A 19172-nucleotide genomic window follows, 5' to 3' on the forward strand; every position below is an offset into this window, starting at 1 on the left:
CACAGGAAAGTGTGCACCTCTAATCAAAGGTTAACAAGCTCTGACAATTGTTGCTTGAAGTTCAGAAGTCCTTATGACAATATGTTAATCCAATTACCTCTCTTCTAAGTCTCTTATTTTTGCTGGCAGTTATAAAATGACCATTTAGATTTTACTTACTCAGAAATAACAACTGTTCATTAACAAAAAGCAACTTACGCTTTCTTCTAGCACAGCACGAGATGGAAAATCAATTTCTAAGACGTCTTTCAAGTTTTGTAATAAACTGATTTTGGGGTCCCTGCAAACGGGAGAGAAGGAGAAAAAAGTCAACACTAAGAACAGCAAACATCATTTTAGTTTTAAACCTGTATTACTAAAGATGCTTACCACAAGTGCATGTTGTTGTTCAGCTTAGTTCTCAAAGGGTTAACCACTACAAAAAATGTACATAAATAATTATATTATCTTTAGGATCCTCTTCTGTCCCCTGCCCAATTCTACCTCATATTTCAGCACTGAAGTGCAAGGTGTATTTGTTGTTGGCTTTTGTTTTTAATTACTTAAGACACCTAAGTCAATGACTGCCCTTAGTTTTAAAAATTCTGTATACTAGCATTTAAAATATCATACTATTGAAGATATGATTTATTTCCCTTTAAGAAGTTGGCAAAAAACTGTGGGAAGTAGAATAAAAGACAAATATTTTCACATGCTGCTAGGACATATGTAGTAGATTCTTTTATAAAGAAAATTATATTAAACTATAAACATGGTTGGGTAATCATCTGTAGGACAAAGATTTCCCTGTAAACTGTGTTAGGAAAGCACTGGAGAAAAGCATCACTCAGAGCAAAGCAGCATGCCAGGGATTTAGGCTGTTAAAAAAAACAACAGCATCTACTGTGTAAAATTCTCCTACGCACAAAGCCTAATTCCTAGCTCCGCTTAAGCAGAGTTTAGCCCAGGAGCCCGGCATAGGTTACACTAGTATCTGCTCACCAGAGATCAGATTCTAAAAGTGAAATGAACAGCATATGTCTGCTGGCTTACCGTGATCTGCTCCAAGAAAATAACACTCAGGGAGCATGTTTGGATGCCTGGGATCTACCTCTATGGTCACTGAAACGTTGTTCCCTAAAATGAAAAAGCAAATCATATGTGAAGCTTTACTTTGCAATCAATTACTCAAAAACTGAAACATTAACTATTTTAGAAAAGTTTTAAATTAGTTATTTCAGGCTTTTTTTTTTCATTACTACAAATAATTAAGAAGTTGGTAGGTACCCAAATTAATTGTACAAAACATCAGTATAAAGTTTTTCTATTTAAATTTCAGTGGACTGTAATTAAAAATATCAGCTTCTTAAAAAAAATTATCAGAGACTAGTCTTAACACTTAGAGTTTTATTTTTGAATAATGAAATTAAATGTTATAATCAATTTGAAATCTTAGTGATATTTTAAAGGTAATAGAGATGTAAACATTATTAATTCCTCATCATCTTTTATAGTCAAAAAGACAAGAGCAAAGCCAGTATTAAGTAGTTTAAGTAGTAAAATCAATGTGGTAAATCCCTCCACCTCACTCTTTACCTAACCCACCTTCCCAGCTCTTCTGCCTTTGGACTTCCTTCTAATTCTCCTTTCACTCTTCCTGGACAGGATCCATCTAATATAATAAGTCCGTTAAAATGCTGGAATTTGTGAATGAGGCAAGGGCTTCTTTTAAGCTCTATTTTTACAAATACTAATTTCCTAGAGGTATCACACAAGTCCTCATGTTTTTGAGCTAGGTGCTCATAAGTTGCAGATATGCAATTTTTCCTGCAGAATTTTTCATTTTATATTGAACACCATAAAGTCATAACAATTTCTTAAACAGGCTCTGTATTCAGATGGAACGTGGGTTTTTTGTTTGTTTTTAAACACAAAGTTAAGAGTTGTGTTTTTAAGTCCTACTTTCAGTTTACGTAACCTGATTGGATAAGCAGAGCAAATAGCAACCTGAGTTTTACTTTTAAAACCCAAGTGATTCCTTCAAATCTTTTTGTACCTATTGCGATTCTTCTTACTGTAGCACTCCGTGTGGGATTTTCTGGCTCAAGCACCCATGTCTTCCCATCAATTTCATCCATGGCATCCCAGAATTCTTTCAGTGATTCTAATGCTGCCAGGAACTGATTATGGATGTCTATTAAGGAGTTCTAAGAAAAGAAGAAATTTAAACATATTATATAGTTTCTACCTATAGCTATACAGAGTATTAAAACAAACAAAAAACCTGTAGGTAATCTAACAAGTGTTAAAATCTAGTATCCATCCAATTATAGTATGGTAGCAAAAAATGTTGAACCTTATATAATAATGCCTTTTTTTTTTTTTTTTAATCAAAACACCACAAATTAAGTGTATCTGTATCCTGAGTATATATACTTTCTCTAATCCTGGTAATTCTAACATGCTGTAATATACATACATTATAGTTGCATTTGAAAGTGTTTTAGACTCCTTTTTTTAGGAAACTTTTCTAAAAAATGGTAGCAACTATTCCTTTCCATTATAACTTGTAACAAACTACTGTAAAACTTAAGTAAAAATCAGCATCATCTACTATTAAACTTCTAACATTATGATAGTTTGTCTCCGCTTCATCTGAGCAACATGATATAACACAGAGAAATGCCCACTAAGGTATATTGGGGAAAAAAAAAAAGCTATGATATATAGCCAAATAATATCGTAAAGGTCTCAAAATTAAACAGCGTTAAACCAGGTACTTAACATTAGATTTCAAACCATGTAAATATGGTAAGAGAAGGAGAAACCATGCAATAATCAGAGGATTACACTCAAGGGATTTCAATATTTGAGAGTGGATTAGATGGAATCAAAAAATCTGTGATTATACAGGACAACAGACAGAACAGCAATGCAAAAGAAGTCTTTTAAACATCACTGAGCAAAAAAGAAGTAATTATTTCTACAGGAAATGGCTTCTTCAAGTAGAGAAAACACTCAGCAGTCAAGTTAACACCTTTCAAAATGCAGATGCCCACAGGTACAAAACATGAAGTTGAATTCATGGAACCAAAAAGAGGTGAAGAAAGCAAGGAGGCAAGAGATGAGTTTTATTTGGAGTAATACTCCACACAGGTTTTGAGCTGAAGTAACCCAGAGTCTGATGTAAAATGGAATGAGTGGAGGAATTTGGAAGTGTCACGAACAGACTAGTGGGAGCAGACCAAGCAGTCAAAACAAGGCTTCATGCGGATAGATGAAGCTACAACAGGAAAAAGTGAAGGTGTCAAAAAAATGGTAAAAGAAGACACTGAAGGGAGATCAAGTAGGGAGAAAAAAAAGAAAAATAAAAAGAAAATTAAATGATCAGTTCTGAAGAGGTATTTTTCTACAAATAACAGTAACACGAAATATACATGAAATGGTCTCCTTTAATATTTAATGATTATGTTCTACCTTTCTCACCTGGACAGAAAGAAGTAATTATATATATATATTTCTCCATCGGAAAAATATGATTTTTATATGTAATAAGTTTTTATATTTTATGCATACATATTCTAGAAAGAAATGGTGCAGCTTAGAAATAAAATGCTACATTTTTTCCTGCTGTTATTAAATTAAAGTAGGAAAGCACTTAAGCAGAAAAGTGTGAATACTGCCAATCTCAAAATGTAACGCTTATTATCTTTAAAAGCATTTTGTTACTTTTATAATACCTGAAGTGATATAATAGTGTCAGTCACTTAACCACATCTTAGAGTATAATATCTTCATCTTAAGTACTATTATTTCCAGTATTTTAATAATTTTCACAGAGTCCTGAAATGTGATCTTTTGTGCTCTGATGACACTTAAATTAATAGCATAATTTTCTGGTACTTGCAACAGTTGCTTTCCATTTTGATTTTTTACATTTTTCTGTATCACATACAGATAAATCCTCTAATAATCATTTTTATCTTTATCTTCTGGGAATTCAAAGGGTTTCACTAGAAAAAAGAAACATCAAGGGATTATAACCCACAGATAAGTTTTAAAATCCAATTAATTTTAATACTAATTGTAATTTTTCAATGATGTTCCTTAAAAAGGTAGTTAAATCTTTTTTTTTTTAAATGCACTGTTCATTTGATCTTATTTGCATGCTTCATTGATGTTACCAGCTGTCTCCTGCTATATACATAAATGCATCTATAGCTATTTAAATACATCACGTTTGTCATGCAAACCATGAAAACTATAACATTCCTTTTTATCTTTTTATTTGATTAACCAACTAATTTTTGGTCATTGCTCAACACACTTTTCTAAAATACTATCATGCCTTTTTTTTTTTTTTTAATCTACACATCACCAAGATAGTCATTAATAGTATCACACAGCACAAACTGTTTCTTGGTAACATTTGTACAAGTGCATTAGAATTTGTATGAAATATGTAAAATATTCTTTGAAAAATAAGACATTCATACTTCAGGATGTCATCACTGGCTACCCACCTGACTCTAAAAATCACTAGCAAAACTAAACTAGTTACTCCGTCCTCTGTAATTATTAGGTTTCCATGGCCATCAGGCAAAACATACATTACAAAAACATAAAGAACATTGTGGCAGTTTAATCTTCCACAACAGCTCAAAACAAAATGAAGGTAATTTTAATGTCTAATATAAACCTTGCATGTTACTTGATGCAACTACTGATGCACTGACATCCGTTTCCCATACTAGCAGTAATTAGTAGCTAGCAGAGGTTAGGACTATTACCAGCATGAGAATAGTCACAAAACCTAAATGTAGTCTGCTGTGCAAGTGGATATCACAGTCTTTTCTAACTGAACCATGTTATTTCTTTCTATGGGATTGCCTACATCTATTGCACTGGCTGGAAAGTGATCCCTTCGCAGCTATGCTCCCTCAGTCTGTAGGGTGACAGGGAATTTCTGAAGTCAGCACGGAAAGCACTAGTGAATGCACGGTTCAAGCTGAAACACTGCACTGGATTCTGACCAGATCTTCCCAAGAAAACAGATACTTCCACCCGGACATGGTACTGGGCAACCCGCTCCAGGTATCCGGCTTGAGAAAGGGGTTCCAGAGGTCCTTTCCTACCTTAACCTTTCTGTGAGTACGAACAAATCGTATCCAAGACAAAACATTTCTCAGACAAGGAATGGAGAATCCATCATTAGGAAAAGACAAAAGTTTCACTTGCTTTGACTAGCAAAACAGCGTAAGAGGGGATGTGATTATTATCCACAGTTATATTATGGTAGCTGTACAAGGGACCTAGAGCTAGAGCTGGTGGAAGGCCCATCAAATGTGAACTCACACAAAGCCAACAGCTAGAGCTGGGTTCCTCTCCATCACAGCACTGAGGTCCTGGCAATGCCTTCCAGTCCCAGGACACCCCATTACTTTCAGGTGGGAGCCTGGTAAGTTTTTGGCGGAGAGATACTGCATTACTTAATGATCCAGCTCCCTTCAGCTCTCTTTAAAGACCACCACAGAAACTGAGTAGCCCAAAAACATTACTGAGTTTACCAACAAAATGCATAATTAGAAGACCTCGCTCTGAGTTTCCATACAGAAAAATAAGAGACTGAGAAAACCTTAGTTTGGAATACTCAGCTCGAGACCCCTTCAGCAGGCTTTAAAGGATTCTTTGCATTAAAGCATCACCTCCAGTAACCATAGTCATAGCTGCAAACACTCAACACTTCTCCAGATTTTTCACATATCAAGTTGTGAGTATAGAAGACAAAGAATACAATCAGCGATGACTTATGATAGGAATGCAGTGTGACTCAGCAGTCAGTTTTCTCTCAACAAAGCATATATCCAGCTTCAAAGTTTTAGTTATTCTAGGCTCTATGAGACAAAAATCTGATATATACTGCTACACAATACACCAATATGATCCTCTGGACTGAACAATTCAGTATTAATTTATAGGGCCACGATTCTATGGTCTTAACATCTGAAAACAGGTAGGTATAGACACTGGGCTAACTAAATTGGTTATTTTACAGAAAAGCAGACATGTAAACATACTGACTTTCACATGGTTCCCTAGCAGCTTTAGAAAACTGACCGAACTTTTACTATTTGTGCTATCAGACTATACGTATCCTCCATTTATTTCAACAACTGGTAGGAGATGAAGCACTTATTCTGGTCAGTAAAAATCAGATATCCTGGACCCACCTAGAAGGCAACACATTCTATTGCTGCATCTCTTACCCCTAAGCTTTGTCCTTTCGGCCTCTCTGCAGACTGGCTTCATCCTAGTAACTTCTCTTCTACCAGTGAAGAGCATCATGTAGTTCTGCCGTGGTTTTGTTCCCATTCCTATCCTATGCACTCTCATCTCCATCTCATCACTGGTCCTCGTGCTAATTCTTTCTTTTAGTTTATTCTACTTCAAACACTTTCCCCAAGTTTACAACCACTGCTCTGTAAGACTCAGCTTATCAATCACTTAAATTACACTCTCCCCTTCAATTAAATGAATAAGAAGGAACAGAAAAAAAAAGTCACTCTACTCTTTGTTCTTATTTATAGAGCCAATAACTTTAAAGAAGTGCTACATGATACATGGTAACATTCTTGCCAAACTTTAAACACCCATTCCAAATCCTGGATGGATTGAATACTAACTAAATGGTAGTAAGAATGTTCAAATTAAGATAAACACAGTGCATTTTATTAAAACTTGTGTTTAAAAAATATACAAATATAATTGATCTTTACTGTGAGGTTTGGTGGATTTTTTTTTGTTTGGTTGGTTGTTTTTTGCTAATTCTTCCTAACACAAAATTTGCTTATCCTTACGAATCCAGCAAAATTAAAATAATTGCAAAGCGTCCTAATGGAAAATGTAAAGCAGCTTAAACTTTAGGTGTTGTATGTATTCACAGATAAAATAAAATTTAATAAAGTGAACAGTGTTTGGCTGGCAAAGGGATCGCCTGTATTATCTAAGCAACATATGATTCTTTAGATTTGTTTGGACTACTATTTATTACTCATAAATTGAAGTTTAAAAATTTTCTTCCTTTTTAGCACAAATCCAACTGAGACACAACACTCTCAAATCTTTATAAAGTATCTTGTCAGCCATCTCCATTTTTTGTATTGATAGATGCATAGAAAACTGAGGTCTGTGAAGCTCCTTTGCTAAAAAAAAAAAAAAGCAATTACGATACATTCTACTGTGTTTCCATCAAAATAACTAAAGAATAATCTCATTCATATCACTATACCTTCTGAATCTTGTATTACTGTTTCATTGCTGGCTGGCTGGCTGCATGACCTCATTAGTCATTAATTTCCACTCTCCTGACCTTCATGTAGCAAACCAGGTGGGCAGTGGTCAGTATAGAAACAATACCCTGACGTGAGGGCAGCAGAATATAGATGCTCTGAAACTGCAGAACCATGCTTACCGTTTATGCTAAAATCTCTAGACAGTACATTTATCTGGTTATTTAGAAAAAGAATGTAACTGAAATAAGTAGATGTTCTTGCACTTGTCATTGAGAAGCACTCTGCATTTATTTGGCACTTATAACAGTAGCAGCAGCAGCAGCATTGCCCTTGGTGCTGATTTCTTACTACTCTAAAATGTCTCCTCTGAGCCAGAATACACTGGCTGTTGCTGATCATGCTGTGAGACACCTGCACTGGCTACTAGGCTTGTCATGACGCACAAAACCCTACCATCTTCAGCTTGACATTGTGCAAGTTATAATTATTCATCCAAATGAATATGTCAGAGCAGCAGCAGCAGACCTCTCATCAGAGCAAAAGAAAAATACATCAAAACATTATCAACCCAGCAGGAAGACAGGGACCATAAGGAAAATTACCCATTTTTAATATGGATGCCATAAAGCCATGTCTATTATTATACCAAAAAAAAAAAAACCAAACCACGAGACACCCAACAACCCCTCAAGTTTAAAGTCCATGAGCACTGAAAAGAACCTGAAATAGGCAACAGCAGGGGGAAAAAAAAAAAAAAATCAATTACCTGAAATCTATTTATACTTTCTTTCACAGAAGTTTATATTATAATGGTGCAATTGCACAATTTCAGTTAAGCCTTGTCAATCTTTACCTTAAAGATGACCAACAAATATTAAAAATAAAGACCCATCAAAACTTCATGTTATTTTACTGGAATATATGTATAACATGTTCTCTTTCCCTTTTAGGAACAAAAAAAATTTCAACCACTTGAGGACATGCTAAATTGCTTTATCTAAGTTTAACCCTTATTTTACTGTGGCATGAAGACTGCTCACTATAATGATTTCCATGCATTTTGAGAATAAAAACAAATTTAAATAGTGTATGAAATGCAATTACTACAACAATCTTTTTTTCCCGTAAGTGTTAGGTTCGTGTCACTCACATACAAGGTCAATTTTGAAAAAGACTGGACAACTAAAACAAGATTATCAGCATAACGCACAGGCTGTTGGTATTTGGTCCAACATTATAGATTATCTGCAGCTGGAATTCGTATCCTATGATTTCAAAACGTATGTCTTCAGTTACATACCTACATCTATTGTTTGTGTTTTCAAACACATTACCCATAGGTAATTCTAACTGTAGAAAGATTTCAAGATATCAAGCTCTGGAATGCCGTATTTTTTAACAGTAGATTTTTACTTTCTTATAGTGTCAATATTAATGTATTTGCTTACATCTTTAACTTGTCAAAGAATGCTGCTTCATATTATGTTTTTCAAGAACATTTTATTAAGACATAAATCCAGCTGGTAGCTTCAAAATTACTAACAGTAAACTCAGAGCAGCAACAACTGTCAAGGATATTTGAAATGTTGTTAATTTGAGGCAACATATATTGCATTGATATAAAAATTAATAAAATAATATTAGACATATGGATAACACTGGAGGTAAGAAACAGTACTTGAAATCCTGCCTGTGGTACATGAAATCCAATACAATCTAAGGGAAAAACAGTATCTATTTAAATTATTCAAAACCATAGCACAGAATCAAAAACTAAAATGATACACGACAATAAGCACATTTTTCAATTGCAATGGTCCATTCTTGAAATTATTTCCTCAAGCTCTCAAACTGAAGGATCTAAGGTGATACACAAAACCTTGAGCTTTGCATTCAAAATTATATGCTCATCTTAAAATTATTCTGATGCAAAATTTTCAACCATGTTCCCTACATAAATTTAATAGCACCAAGACAACCTTTATTGATGGTCAGAAATCCTCACAAGAGTTAGATTTATGAAATACCATCACTTATATAAAATCTATTTTCCTGAACTAAATGAAATTAAACATCAACTATTTTCTAGAGATAATTCAAATTAACTTACAATTAAGTGGTCACATTTAAATCCATTTAATCAAGTACACATGCTCTATTAAGGAAGAGAAATAAATGAAATAAAGAAAGATAAAAAAAAAAGACAATGGCTCTTGGTTCTCTATATTGACAATAACTTAAACTACGAAATTGATTTCTATTAAGTATTTTCTTGTTGTTCTTTTGACTATAATTGAAGAAGTTTTATTATGTTATGGAAACTATACAGGATAATGAACTGGGGGACTGGCATTTTTCTAAAAGGCTGTCGGCTTTAGAAGGTGCTTCGTTCTATATAAAAAGTTTATTGTGCATATATTTACCCAATATAATTTCTAAAGATAAGAATTTTCAGCTGTATGAACAGCTTATGAGAAAAACAGCCAATATGAGTGCAAAGTATAAAACATCCAAGGTATATCTATATGGTAAGGAAAATACTAAAAACAATATCAGAAGGAATATGGAATTCAATTTTACATTTATACATAAGCAGGTATGAAGGTAAAATGCACACAGGGAAAAAAATCAGGAGCTACAAAGTCCAACACATCATTACCACCTACCTTCGCATATGTATCGTAATTACTAAAGAAAGATGCATAGTACAGCAATTTACCTGTGGCATCCAGGAAATAGCAAACTGAACAGGAAAATCCACAAGGCAATCTGGTGGTTCTGTTGGATACTGAGGGACAGACGAAAAATACAGTTCTTTTTTTAAAATGTGATTTAAAGTCAGACCAATACTCAGCTGCCAAATATGATAATGAAATACGAGCACTTTGAGCATCTTGTGAACTTGGCTCTCAAAGGAAAAATATGCAAGGAATTTTCAGAAATAGTTATAAATGATAATTATCATTTAAAGAAAACTACATGTAAACAGTTTTTTTATAACAGATTTTAATAGTGGCAGGAGAATCACAGTTTCCTGTTTTCAGTGTTTGCAAAGATATATTAATAAAGAACTTAAGACAAAAGAGATCAAATACTAAAAAAATTTTTTTAAATGTTTCCTGGTATCTTGACAGCATCTTTTTAATAGAAGCTTAATGTTACCCATGCAACATTCTTGTTCCTCAACTACCTGCAGTGGATATAAAAGTTTAAAACAACAACAACAAAGCCCTTAATGAGTCAAGAATTAGAACTAGAATATTTGTTCTGATTGGAACGCTTTTTTTTTTTCTTTTGAAACTTAAAGCAAAATAAGCACAAAACTTTTTAGAAAAAGATGAATGAACATACACACAAAATTAAAACTAACAAGTCCCTTGTTCTGCCTGCCCCAAATTAAAAGGCATCCATTAGGAAAAGAACAAATAGTTCTGTTAAGAAAATCAAAGCTACAAAAATAAAAGGTTTGATAAATCCAACGATAACCATTTACCATTCATTACACATGTAAAAATATTACAGTTCATTATCCCAATATCAACCCTGTGGAGAATAAGTATTTTCTGAAAACTAAAGCAGCAAAGAACCATCCAGGTACAAACAAACTGTGTCTTTTAAAAATAACACCCGTACAAAATCTTATTCATCTGAGAAATTCCCTCTTTTAGTCCTATGCAACCTTTCAAATTGTACCAATGACAGACACAGTAGTGTTATAAAAATTGTGTTAGTATTGCATAAACTGCAAAAGCAAGAGAACGTTACAGAAAATCTTACTTGGGGAGAAATAGGAAAAAAGTCCCAACTTCCTCAGAAATAAAAACAAAGAAGTTAAGTTTAGCTATGCTGGTTCCCATAACCATTCTCTATCCAAAATAAATTTCTACGTATAGATAATGTCATTATATACCAGACACTTGGCAATTACTGGAATCTTATAAAAGTTTCCTCATTTTATATATAGTATAATTCCACAGTAATTACCTTACAATTGCCCTCTATGGCAAGGAGCAAAAAAAGACATAGCTTCCCAAGATCATCCATTCTTCACTTGATTTTAATAATAATCTGGTGGATTTATGTATTCCACAGAAATTTGTTTAAACATGCATTTTTTTTTTAGTATGTCTTCATTTCTGTTTTTGGTTAGATATCCACTTTCTGAAGACAACTTCACTACATGAATATTTACTATTTTATCAGATTGGTGGCAGACAAGTTAAATAACAGTGACAGAGCAAGAGAGCTGAAACAACTAATTTGGACAGGAGGCAGTTACAATTTAGAAACGTACAGCCACAAAAGCTATTACAGTTTCTTTTACTGTAATGTTGGTATTATTTTTCATGAAATACTTCAGTGCTTGCATAAAAATAAACCTGTTTTCAATATATAAAAGTATGCCTAGAACAAACTAAGACCAATTTCTCTGTAGGATCAGTTTTAGAACTACCCCTCTTTTGTCGGATGCCTTTGAATAAGTGGTTGCAAACATATTCTACAAATGTTTTATTATTTTTTTTAAATACCTACGGCACCTTATCTGCATTCTTAGTCAAATTTTCCTTAACACTATAATATTGTAATGTGTACCAGCCAATTGCCAACCACTATGCAACAGTGATTCTGTACATACGTTTAGTGTAATGCTTTTAGACCATGCGGGGTGAAATCCTGTATAAAACAAGGCAAGTGACTCCCCAGGAGATAATATTTTAAAACAGTATACCAGAGCATATCAATGGCATCATGTGACATTACAGTTGCATTTAAATTTGTATGTTAGAAATCATCCTATTATTCTTCAAACCAATTTAAGCAATTATTAAAGCAAAAGATTTATATTCTGTATTTTTGAGCACGCAACTGAATTTATCTAGAAAAAATATTTTCAATAATCCTCTCCAAACCATTCACTTAATTACCATCAAAGCATCTCATTAACTACATGGCATGCAAATTATTGCAGAGGCTATTAGAGTTCTTGGGATCTGAAATGGCAACCACCCAACCCACTTCCAAGAATTAAAATATGAGTTCTTCATGTAATGCAAAAGGAAATCTGATAAATAAAACTGACGTATTTGGTTTCGTACCTTGCAAAAATGCACACTTTGTTTTCAGACAACTTCTCTAGATCATGAATTAAACTGTGAATGGAGAAAGATTTCTGCAACAGACATCTTCAGCCAAACTAAACTGAAAACTATTTCAGAAACTGTAAATTGAGAACTAAACAATATATCCTCTTATGCTAGTCCTATTAATTTACAAAAGTCAATACTGAGTAGCAGACGACTTGATAAATATACCTATGATAAGATACTCTCAATTCCTCCAGATTTACTTTGATGGCACCAAGTTTCCTAGATACCTTACAAATGCAGATTATAGAGAACAAGTGTTTTAAAGGACAATTCCTAACACAAAGTACATTCATACAATAACAACAAGTGGAAACATTTGACAAAACATAAGAAAAGTCCTCAAAACACATCCAAACCACTAAGAATGATAGTGAAGGGATATTTAGGGGAATACCTGAATACATAACTTTATGAAAAATAACTTATTAAATCACTTATAGAAGTGATTTTTTTTCCCTGAAAACATCATCAGCATGCTTACAAACTCTTTTTATTGTATAGCATCCACAAGGACAAGGCTGAATGAACCAATCTGCCAGAACACATACAAGAGCCAGCAACATATGCTCGGGGGAGAGGTTTAGCTCTCATACTAACCTTAGTCAAATAAACAGCATAACAATAATAAGCATAATTTTGTTAAAGCATGTTATCAAAAGAAATCCCTTAAAAAAATACTTTGAAGTCTTTTCAAATGAATGTAATACGTATATCAAGGAAAATCAAATCCCCATGTCAACAAAACCACGTTTCACATATAAATTTTCTCCTGTGGCAAGTTTAAATGCCAGACAGTTTAAAAAGGACAAACAATTGATCCTTTCATCATAAAAATCACTTGGGAAAAAAGAAAAGATTGATGATTACTTGTAACAGCAGACAAGTTGGATAATCTAGTATTTTTATTATACTGTATCTTTAGTTGATAGAAGGTGTTTTTTTCTGCTATTAGGAGTCTCAACTTCACAGATTTTATTACTGTAATGAAAATGTGCATGTTTTTATAAGAACAGAAAACAGGTAATCTCAATTCTCCTTATGGAACAATGATAAATTAAAGATAAACAGAACCAACCAACATATAATAGTGTTTGAGCTACTTGGTAAAAATGGGTATTAGATTGTATTTTGTTTCTGCATTTCTATATTTACAAACAGTTAAAAGTATTTAACTGTACCACTTAACTTCAGTCACCATACACTTAAGAAAAAGCTTAGGGGCAACAGGCTGCATTTCATTTCTCATATCATACTAAGTATGGGGATAGCAGCTCCCTTCTAAACAATGACAATACAGTCTGGTTTTTCTTCTTGCGTACTAAATAGACCACGATTTCATTTCTTGGCATATATTTTCCATCATTTATTAACATAGTGTATTTAAGAACTGAACGACTAGCAAATTAATTAATTCACTACTTTGTATGTGTAAATGTACACACATAGATATTTAAAGTACACTTAAAAAAAAAAAGTCCTTTTCTGCAACCACATTTCCCTGGCAGTTCCTTTTTCCCTCTAAGGTAAAATAACTTGTCTTATATAAAACTAAAAAACTCCTGTTTTTCTGTTTTTCCAAGGAATATAGGAAGTCTGTGAAGGTGAAATTTAATTTCACAACACAGTGCCCAGTCCTCATCCCTTCAAGATAATTATCCCATAGGATGGATCAAGGGTAGTTCCAAAATCCAATGTTTAGGTAGCGTTTGGAACCGCTTTTTTCCCTAAACTGAAGATAACAGCAATCACCATACAATTGTCATCGTACAGACTGGATATCTGTTAAAGATTCATGCCTTAAAATGAGAAATTCTACACAGAAATATTACAGTTTGAGTTCTGTTCTAGGTATCAGGAAAAATTAAAATTTTACTGCTTCCATACATGCCATGGATTTGGTTTGTACAAATTGTCAAAATCAGCCAACTATTTACACTAAAAAAAAAAAAAAGACTTATTTTAATATAAGAACCTCAATTCTGTAGTCAGTCTGTCATAAACCTTTATTTCTACAGCTTAAGCAGTAAGACTTGTTAAAGAGGCAACCCAACATCCTCTATTCTTGTCAGATGCTCAGCCTCTGGACTGAGTAAATAACGAATGAAACTCTCCAAGTGGTTTTGTCTGTAATACAGAAAAATAATAGCAATATCATAAAGGATTTTTCATATAATGCACAGCCTCATATAAAAAGATTCCTACAGAATAAGCATAACGTATTATGAATTTTCAATGCAGATAAAGTCTGAAAACTCTACTTTTTATAAAATAATTTCTCAAAAAAAGACACAAAAAACACATTATGCTCACAACAGACATGCTAACAAACAAACCAACTCTGAAATCCTTATAAATTAAAAAATCCTTCTTTTTCAAGGAAGCCTTATAATATTTTCTCCCATATGAATTCACCTTTGCATTTAACTTCAGAGTGATCAGATGTTGTCGACCACATGAGTCTTCAGCTTTCAGCTTGATTGTGGTAAGACTAGTATCCACATATGCAACTCTACAAGAGAAAAGAAAACCCTAACAGTATTTTAAGAATTACAGCTTGAAAGGTCTGCAATACTCTTATTAGTCTGTTACAAATATTAATCAGAGGAAGTCCTATATGCCAACCATTTCTGCTGTTCTAGATTTACTGCTGTTAATACACCAGTCTACTGCTTAATGCAGTCATATATCTTTGGGTTATTTACAATGTGTGTCAAGGCTCATGCTGTGGTCAGTGAGCGCTATGTTTCAGTTTTCCATCACTGGAACCTTTGACACGCACAGCATGTTCCTGTCAGCCTCTACTTATGTACACATTAAACTTCCTGTCAAATCTTTGATCCATTTCTGCAGTTTCTTACAGTATGAGATGTTTATGCTCTTGATTTGCTTCTCTCTTCAATGAAGTTCTCTTTTATTATCAATATTATTATTGTGGAAAATTCAGTGGGTATTGCTTCATATTCTGAAATTGATTTTCTACAGAAAAGAGTACTGGAACAGGTACAAAATGAGTTATTTACAATGATTTGCCTTTGTTTCATGACAGTTTTACACAGTATAAATGCATCCAAGCAAGTAGCAAGTATATACTAAATGTAAATAAGTTTTAAAACTTATGACATAATCACTGACTTTTTGTTTAAGATGTCACTGATTTGTGCTTCCCACAACAATGAAGATGAATACAATTGTAAAATACATTGCTGTAATGAAATACGTTCTGCTGAGTAGCCTCGGCAACTGCCAAAAAGGTTCAAACTTCTATTTTAAAAATATATTTATCAGTGAACTGGATATTTTGACATTTTTACTATACCATTCTTGTGTAAAGATAAAAAGCAGTCTAAGATTATTGCACAGCTTATCACCCAGACTGATGGAAAGGCCCATCAGAGTTCAAAGCAAGCATCTGCTTGCTGACCTAAGTAACTTTTTTTTTTTTTTTTTTTTAACTATTACATACTAGCCCAGTCACTTTGGCCAGCATGCTGGGACAAATGGTTCTCTTTCAGGAGAAACTGGATACACAGTTGTAGAAGTCTATACAAGAAAAAGTAGACCTGCACCAAAAGCCATGCACATTCCTAGGCAAGAAGCGAAAAGAAGAAAGTCATCTCCACAAACACACAGCCTCAACATGAGGGAACCGAAAAATACATATGGAAAAAGCTATCGTGGTAGTAAACAGGGAAAGAGATATTATTTCACATTTCATGCTGAATAACTTTAATGCGATATTAAATTGTCCTACAGTTTCCTGGGAGTATTTTGACACTCCTTTTTCCTACAACAGTTTAAAGAAATAGAAGTCTTGATAAAACTGCAGTCAATCAAACACAATTTATTTAGAGAGAACTATGGCATTCCTCCTCTAAGTGGAAAAATCATTACTCCCACCTCGCTCAAATTTTACCTCAAAATTATATCACAAAGTTTTATAAAGATAAGAAACTAATTATAACACACTCCTCCATCTACTGTTGCAGATGGGGTTGAGAAATGCCCAGAAAGAAAATTCATTGCTGGTCTTCCTTCTTCTCAACAGACTGTAAAAAGCAATAAACTGCCTCTGGGGACTGAAGGAGGATTCAAATTTCCATTTAGGACAGAAAAAAAGAACTCAGCAGCTCAGTGGCTACTTGTTCTGCAACATCACTCTACCAATCTTTGGATAAGAAAAGATGAAAAAGTGAGTTCTGTAGCACTGGAGAAAGTTGGACAACTCTGTAAAAGTCATATGAATATCTTATGAGTGTATAATAAAAGAAGGAATTGTTTAGATAGGTGATATTTCAGCTATATAAACCTTTATTCCTCAGTAGGCTCCATCATTTTATCACGTATAAAAGAATGGAATGACCATAAAGATGGAAAGCCTCAGTTAAATCTCCAAAGTACTGTAATTCAGCATAACACACAAATGGTATTTCATGGAGGCACATGACAAGGCAGGATTCCTTGGAAAGGGAGGAGGCAAAAGAAGATACATTCTATGAAAAAAACTTGTCAAGTATCAAGCAGAAATCAAAATGTCATTGAGACCTGAGAAAATTTGGATCATGACTCACACCATGGACTCCAGAGTTGCTAGCAACATTTATGCACCCATGTGAGGGTAACAAGTCCTACCGATGTTTAATAGTCAAGAATCTACCTTCCTGAGGCGCTGTCATGGACTCAGCTAGTCAGATTATGAGATAAAGGAAAAGCTTTTTTAGTATTACTGTTGCTTCATATGTACCTTCTCCCACCTCAACTAATTACGTTTGCACCAGGATTTTTTGATCTGCTTAAAATGAAGGAAGAATTCTTCTTTGAATTCCCCAGCTGTTAGGAGGGCAGCACTTGGTGGAGGAAATTTGGTAAAACTTCCAAACTTATCCAACTAGGATTTTTGTGTACAAGTATTTGAATATGATACAATTTGTGCCCCACACTTAAATTAGGTCAAAGAATTAAGTTTTCCATATCACAAAGGAAGTGATGTCTAATCACAGCAGCCAGCCAATTTGCAACCTTCATTACTGCTTTTACTTTCAATGGTTAGGGAGGAAAGAGGAGTAAAATCATTCCAGGTACTATATGCAATTTGTGCTTGAGAAACTTCACATATTTCTTAGATTACTTATTCGAACACACTAAATTTGTGCTATCCTTAAAAGCTTCTTTAATCACTTCAGAGATAAGGGACTACATCCTATTGCTTGGATTCTCTTTCAAACAAAAATTTTTCAAGATGAATTTGGATGCAGTCAGATTTGGATTGGCTTCCAGCATGACACAAAACTCACAAGGAAAAAGCCTGGGGTCCACAACAAGCCGCTTTTTTTTTTTCCTTTTCCTAAAAGGAATAGTAATAAAGCCAGAGGCTTCTCAAGGTGTGAGCAGTGATTGAGGCTTCCTGGCAGTAAGGCGGCTTAGTTTCCTGCTGAAAGACCATACTGACATGTTTTTAATCTGCAAACGCACACCTGCAACCCCAAATCAGTCTAGGTTGAAGCCTTTTCTGCAGTCCATTACATTTTTAATTAGAGGTGTAACAGGCTAATACACTTCAAATCATCTCTTTTTTAATTAGAGGTATAACTTGCTAATATGCTTCAAATTGTCTCTCTAGATTATTCTCCCTCCAACTCATCATAAAGCAGACGCTATCCCTTATATAAAGCTTAGCCCCTTTAATAATCAACCCCCCGCCCCCAAAATTAAATAGTGACTATCACTAACACAAGTAAATCAAGAGATGTACATTTACTGAATTACATGACTGTGCTGGACAAAAGCGCAACATAAGTTGTGTGTCTACATGAAAATCATCTTGATCTAGAGAACACATTCTGTCTTAGAAGCATGCTGTCTGATAAAGTACTGAGGTGTTTTTTTAATAGCAAACTACTGAATATTTTGTATGCATAGCAGGTCAGAAATACTGTTTTTGAGATAAGCTACTAAATCGTATTTCAAAAGTGTATATTTAGCTATATACACAATTTATACATTCAACTATATATGTACTATATTTATATATTCAATTATAAATACAGTACACTAATATACTTATATTTTCAATTATACTTATGTTGATCTGTTTTCCTGGCACGGGCTTTTTGGAGGATTTTTTTTGGTGTGGGGAGCAAGCAGCAGGCATGATTCAGAACTTATTTCCCATGTGTTTAACTAATATTCTCACACTCAGGTCTGAGAAATTTGAAAAGAATAATGGATATCACTGAAAAGCTTCAGCTGATTTATCAAGGATGCTTTAAATCCTTAAATAAAAGTGGGCGTTCAAAGCAAATTCCCACTTAACGTTAATTACACATGATTTATTTATACACAATTCAGGTGAGAAAACTCAAAAACTATTCTTCAACACCAGGCTTTTTTTTATTTTTTATTTCATGTAGTAAAACAAACACTTGTTAAATCACTGTCAAAGACTAAGGTAAAAGTAGATTTGTCTTGTTGAAAGCTGCAAAAGCAGACTTACTTTCATTTTCCAGCATGTAAAACAAAACTTCTCATTCAAAACTCTGTCTTATACAAACTTTCATCTTTGCTTATTGAAAGAAGGCACCCAAATTAGTTCTATATTATCAGTAAAACTAAACACAGCCTACGAATATGTTTCCTTCATGCCTCTCTATATAGCAACTGCTTTCAACTCCATAAAAGTCTCCTGGAGCTTCTAGTAGAAGTCAGCAAAAAGAGGAAGCACTGCAGACTTCCGAAAAATTTCCACGTGGACCTTGAG

General features: G+C 33.8%; 1 protein-coding gene across 2 annotated transcripts in view; it reads right to left on the bottom strand.

The window, feature by feature from the left end:
- FANCL (FA complementation group L) overlaps nucleotides 1-19172 on the bottom strand; it is a 31388-nt gene that overhangs the window by 4206 nt on the left and 8010 nt on the right. For both annotated transcript variants that reach the window (XM_083830108.1, XM_083830109.1), the window contains exons 6-11: nucleotides 14831-14927; nucleotides 9991-10059; nucleotides 2036-2186; nucleotides 1033-1116; nucleotides 370-415; nucleotides 199-280 (exon numbers count right to left, since the gene is read on the bottom strand). In XM_083830108.1, coding sequence (XP_083686234.1) covers nucleotides 199-280; nucleotides 370-415; nucleotides 1033-1116; nucleotides 2036-2186; nucleotides 9991-10059; nucleotides 14831-14927 — 529 coding nt within the window. The remainder of the gene's footprint in view (nucleotides 1-198; nucleotides 281-369; nucleotides 416-1032; nucleotides 1117-2035; nucleotides 2187-9990; nucleotides 10060-14830; nucleotides 14928-19172) is intronic.

This window comes from Anser anser (assembly GCF_964211835.1).
Source record: "Anser anser genome assembly, chromosome: 3".
In the NCBI taxonomy this organism is placed as follows: Eukaryota; Metazoa; Chordata; class Aves; order Anseriformes; family Anatidae; genus Anser; species Anser anser.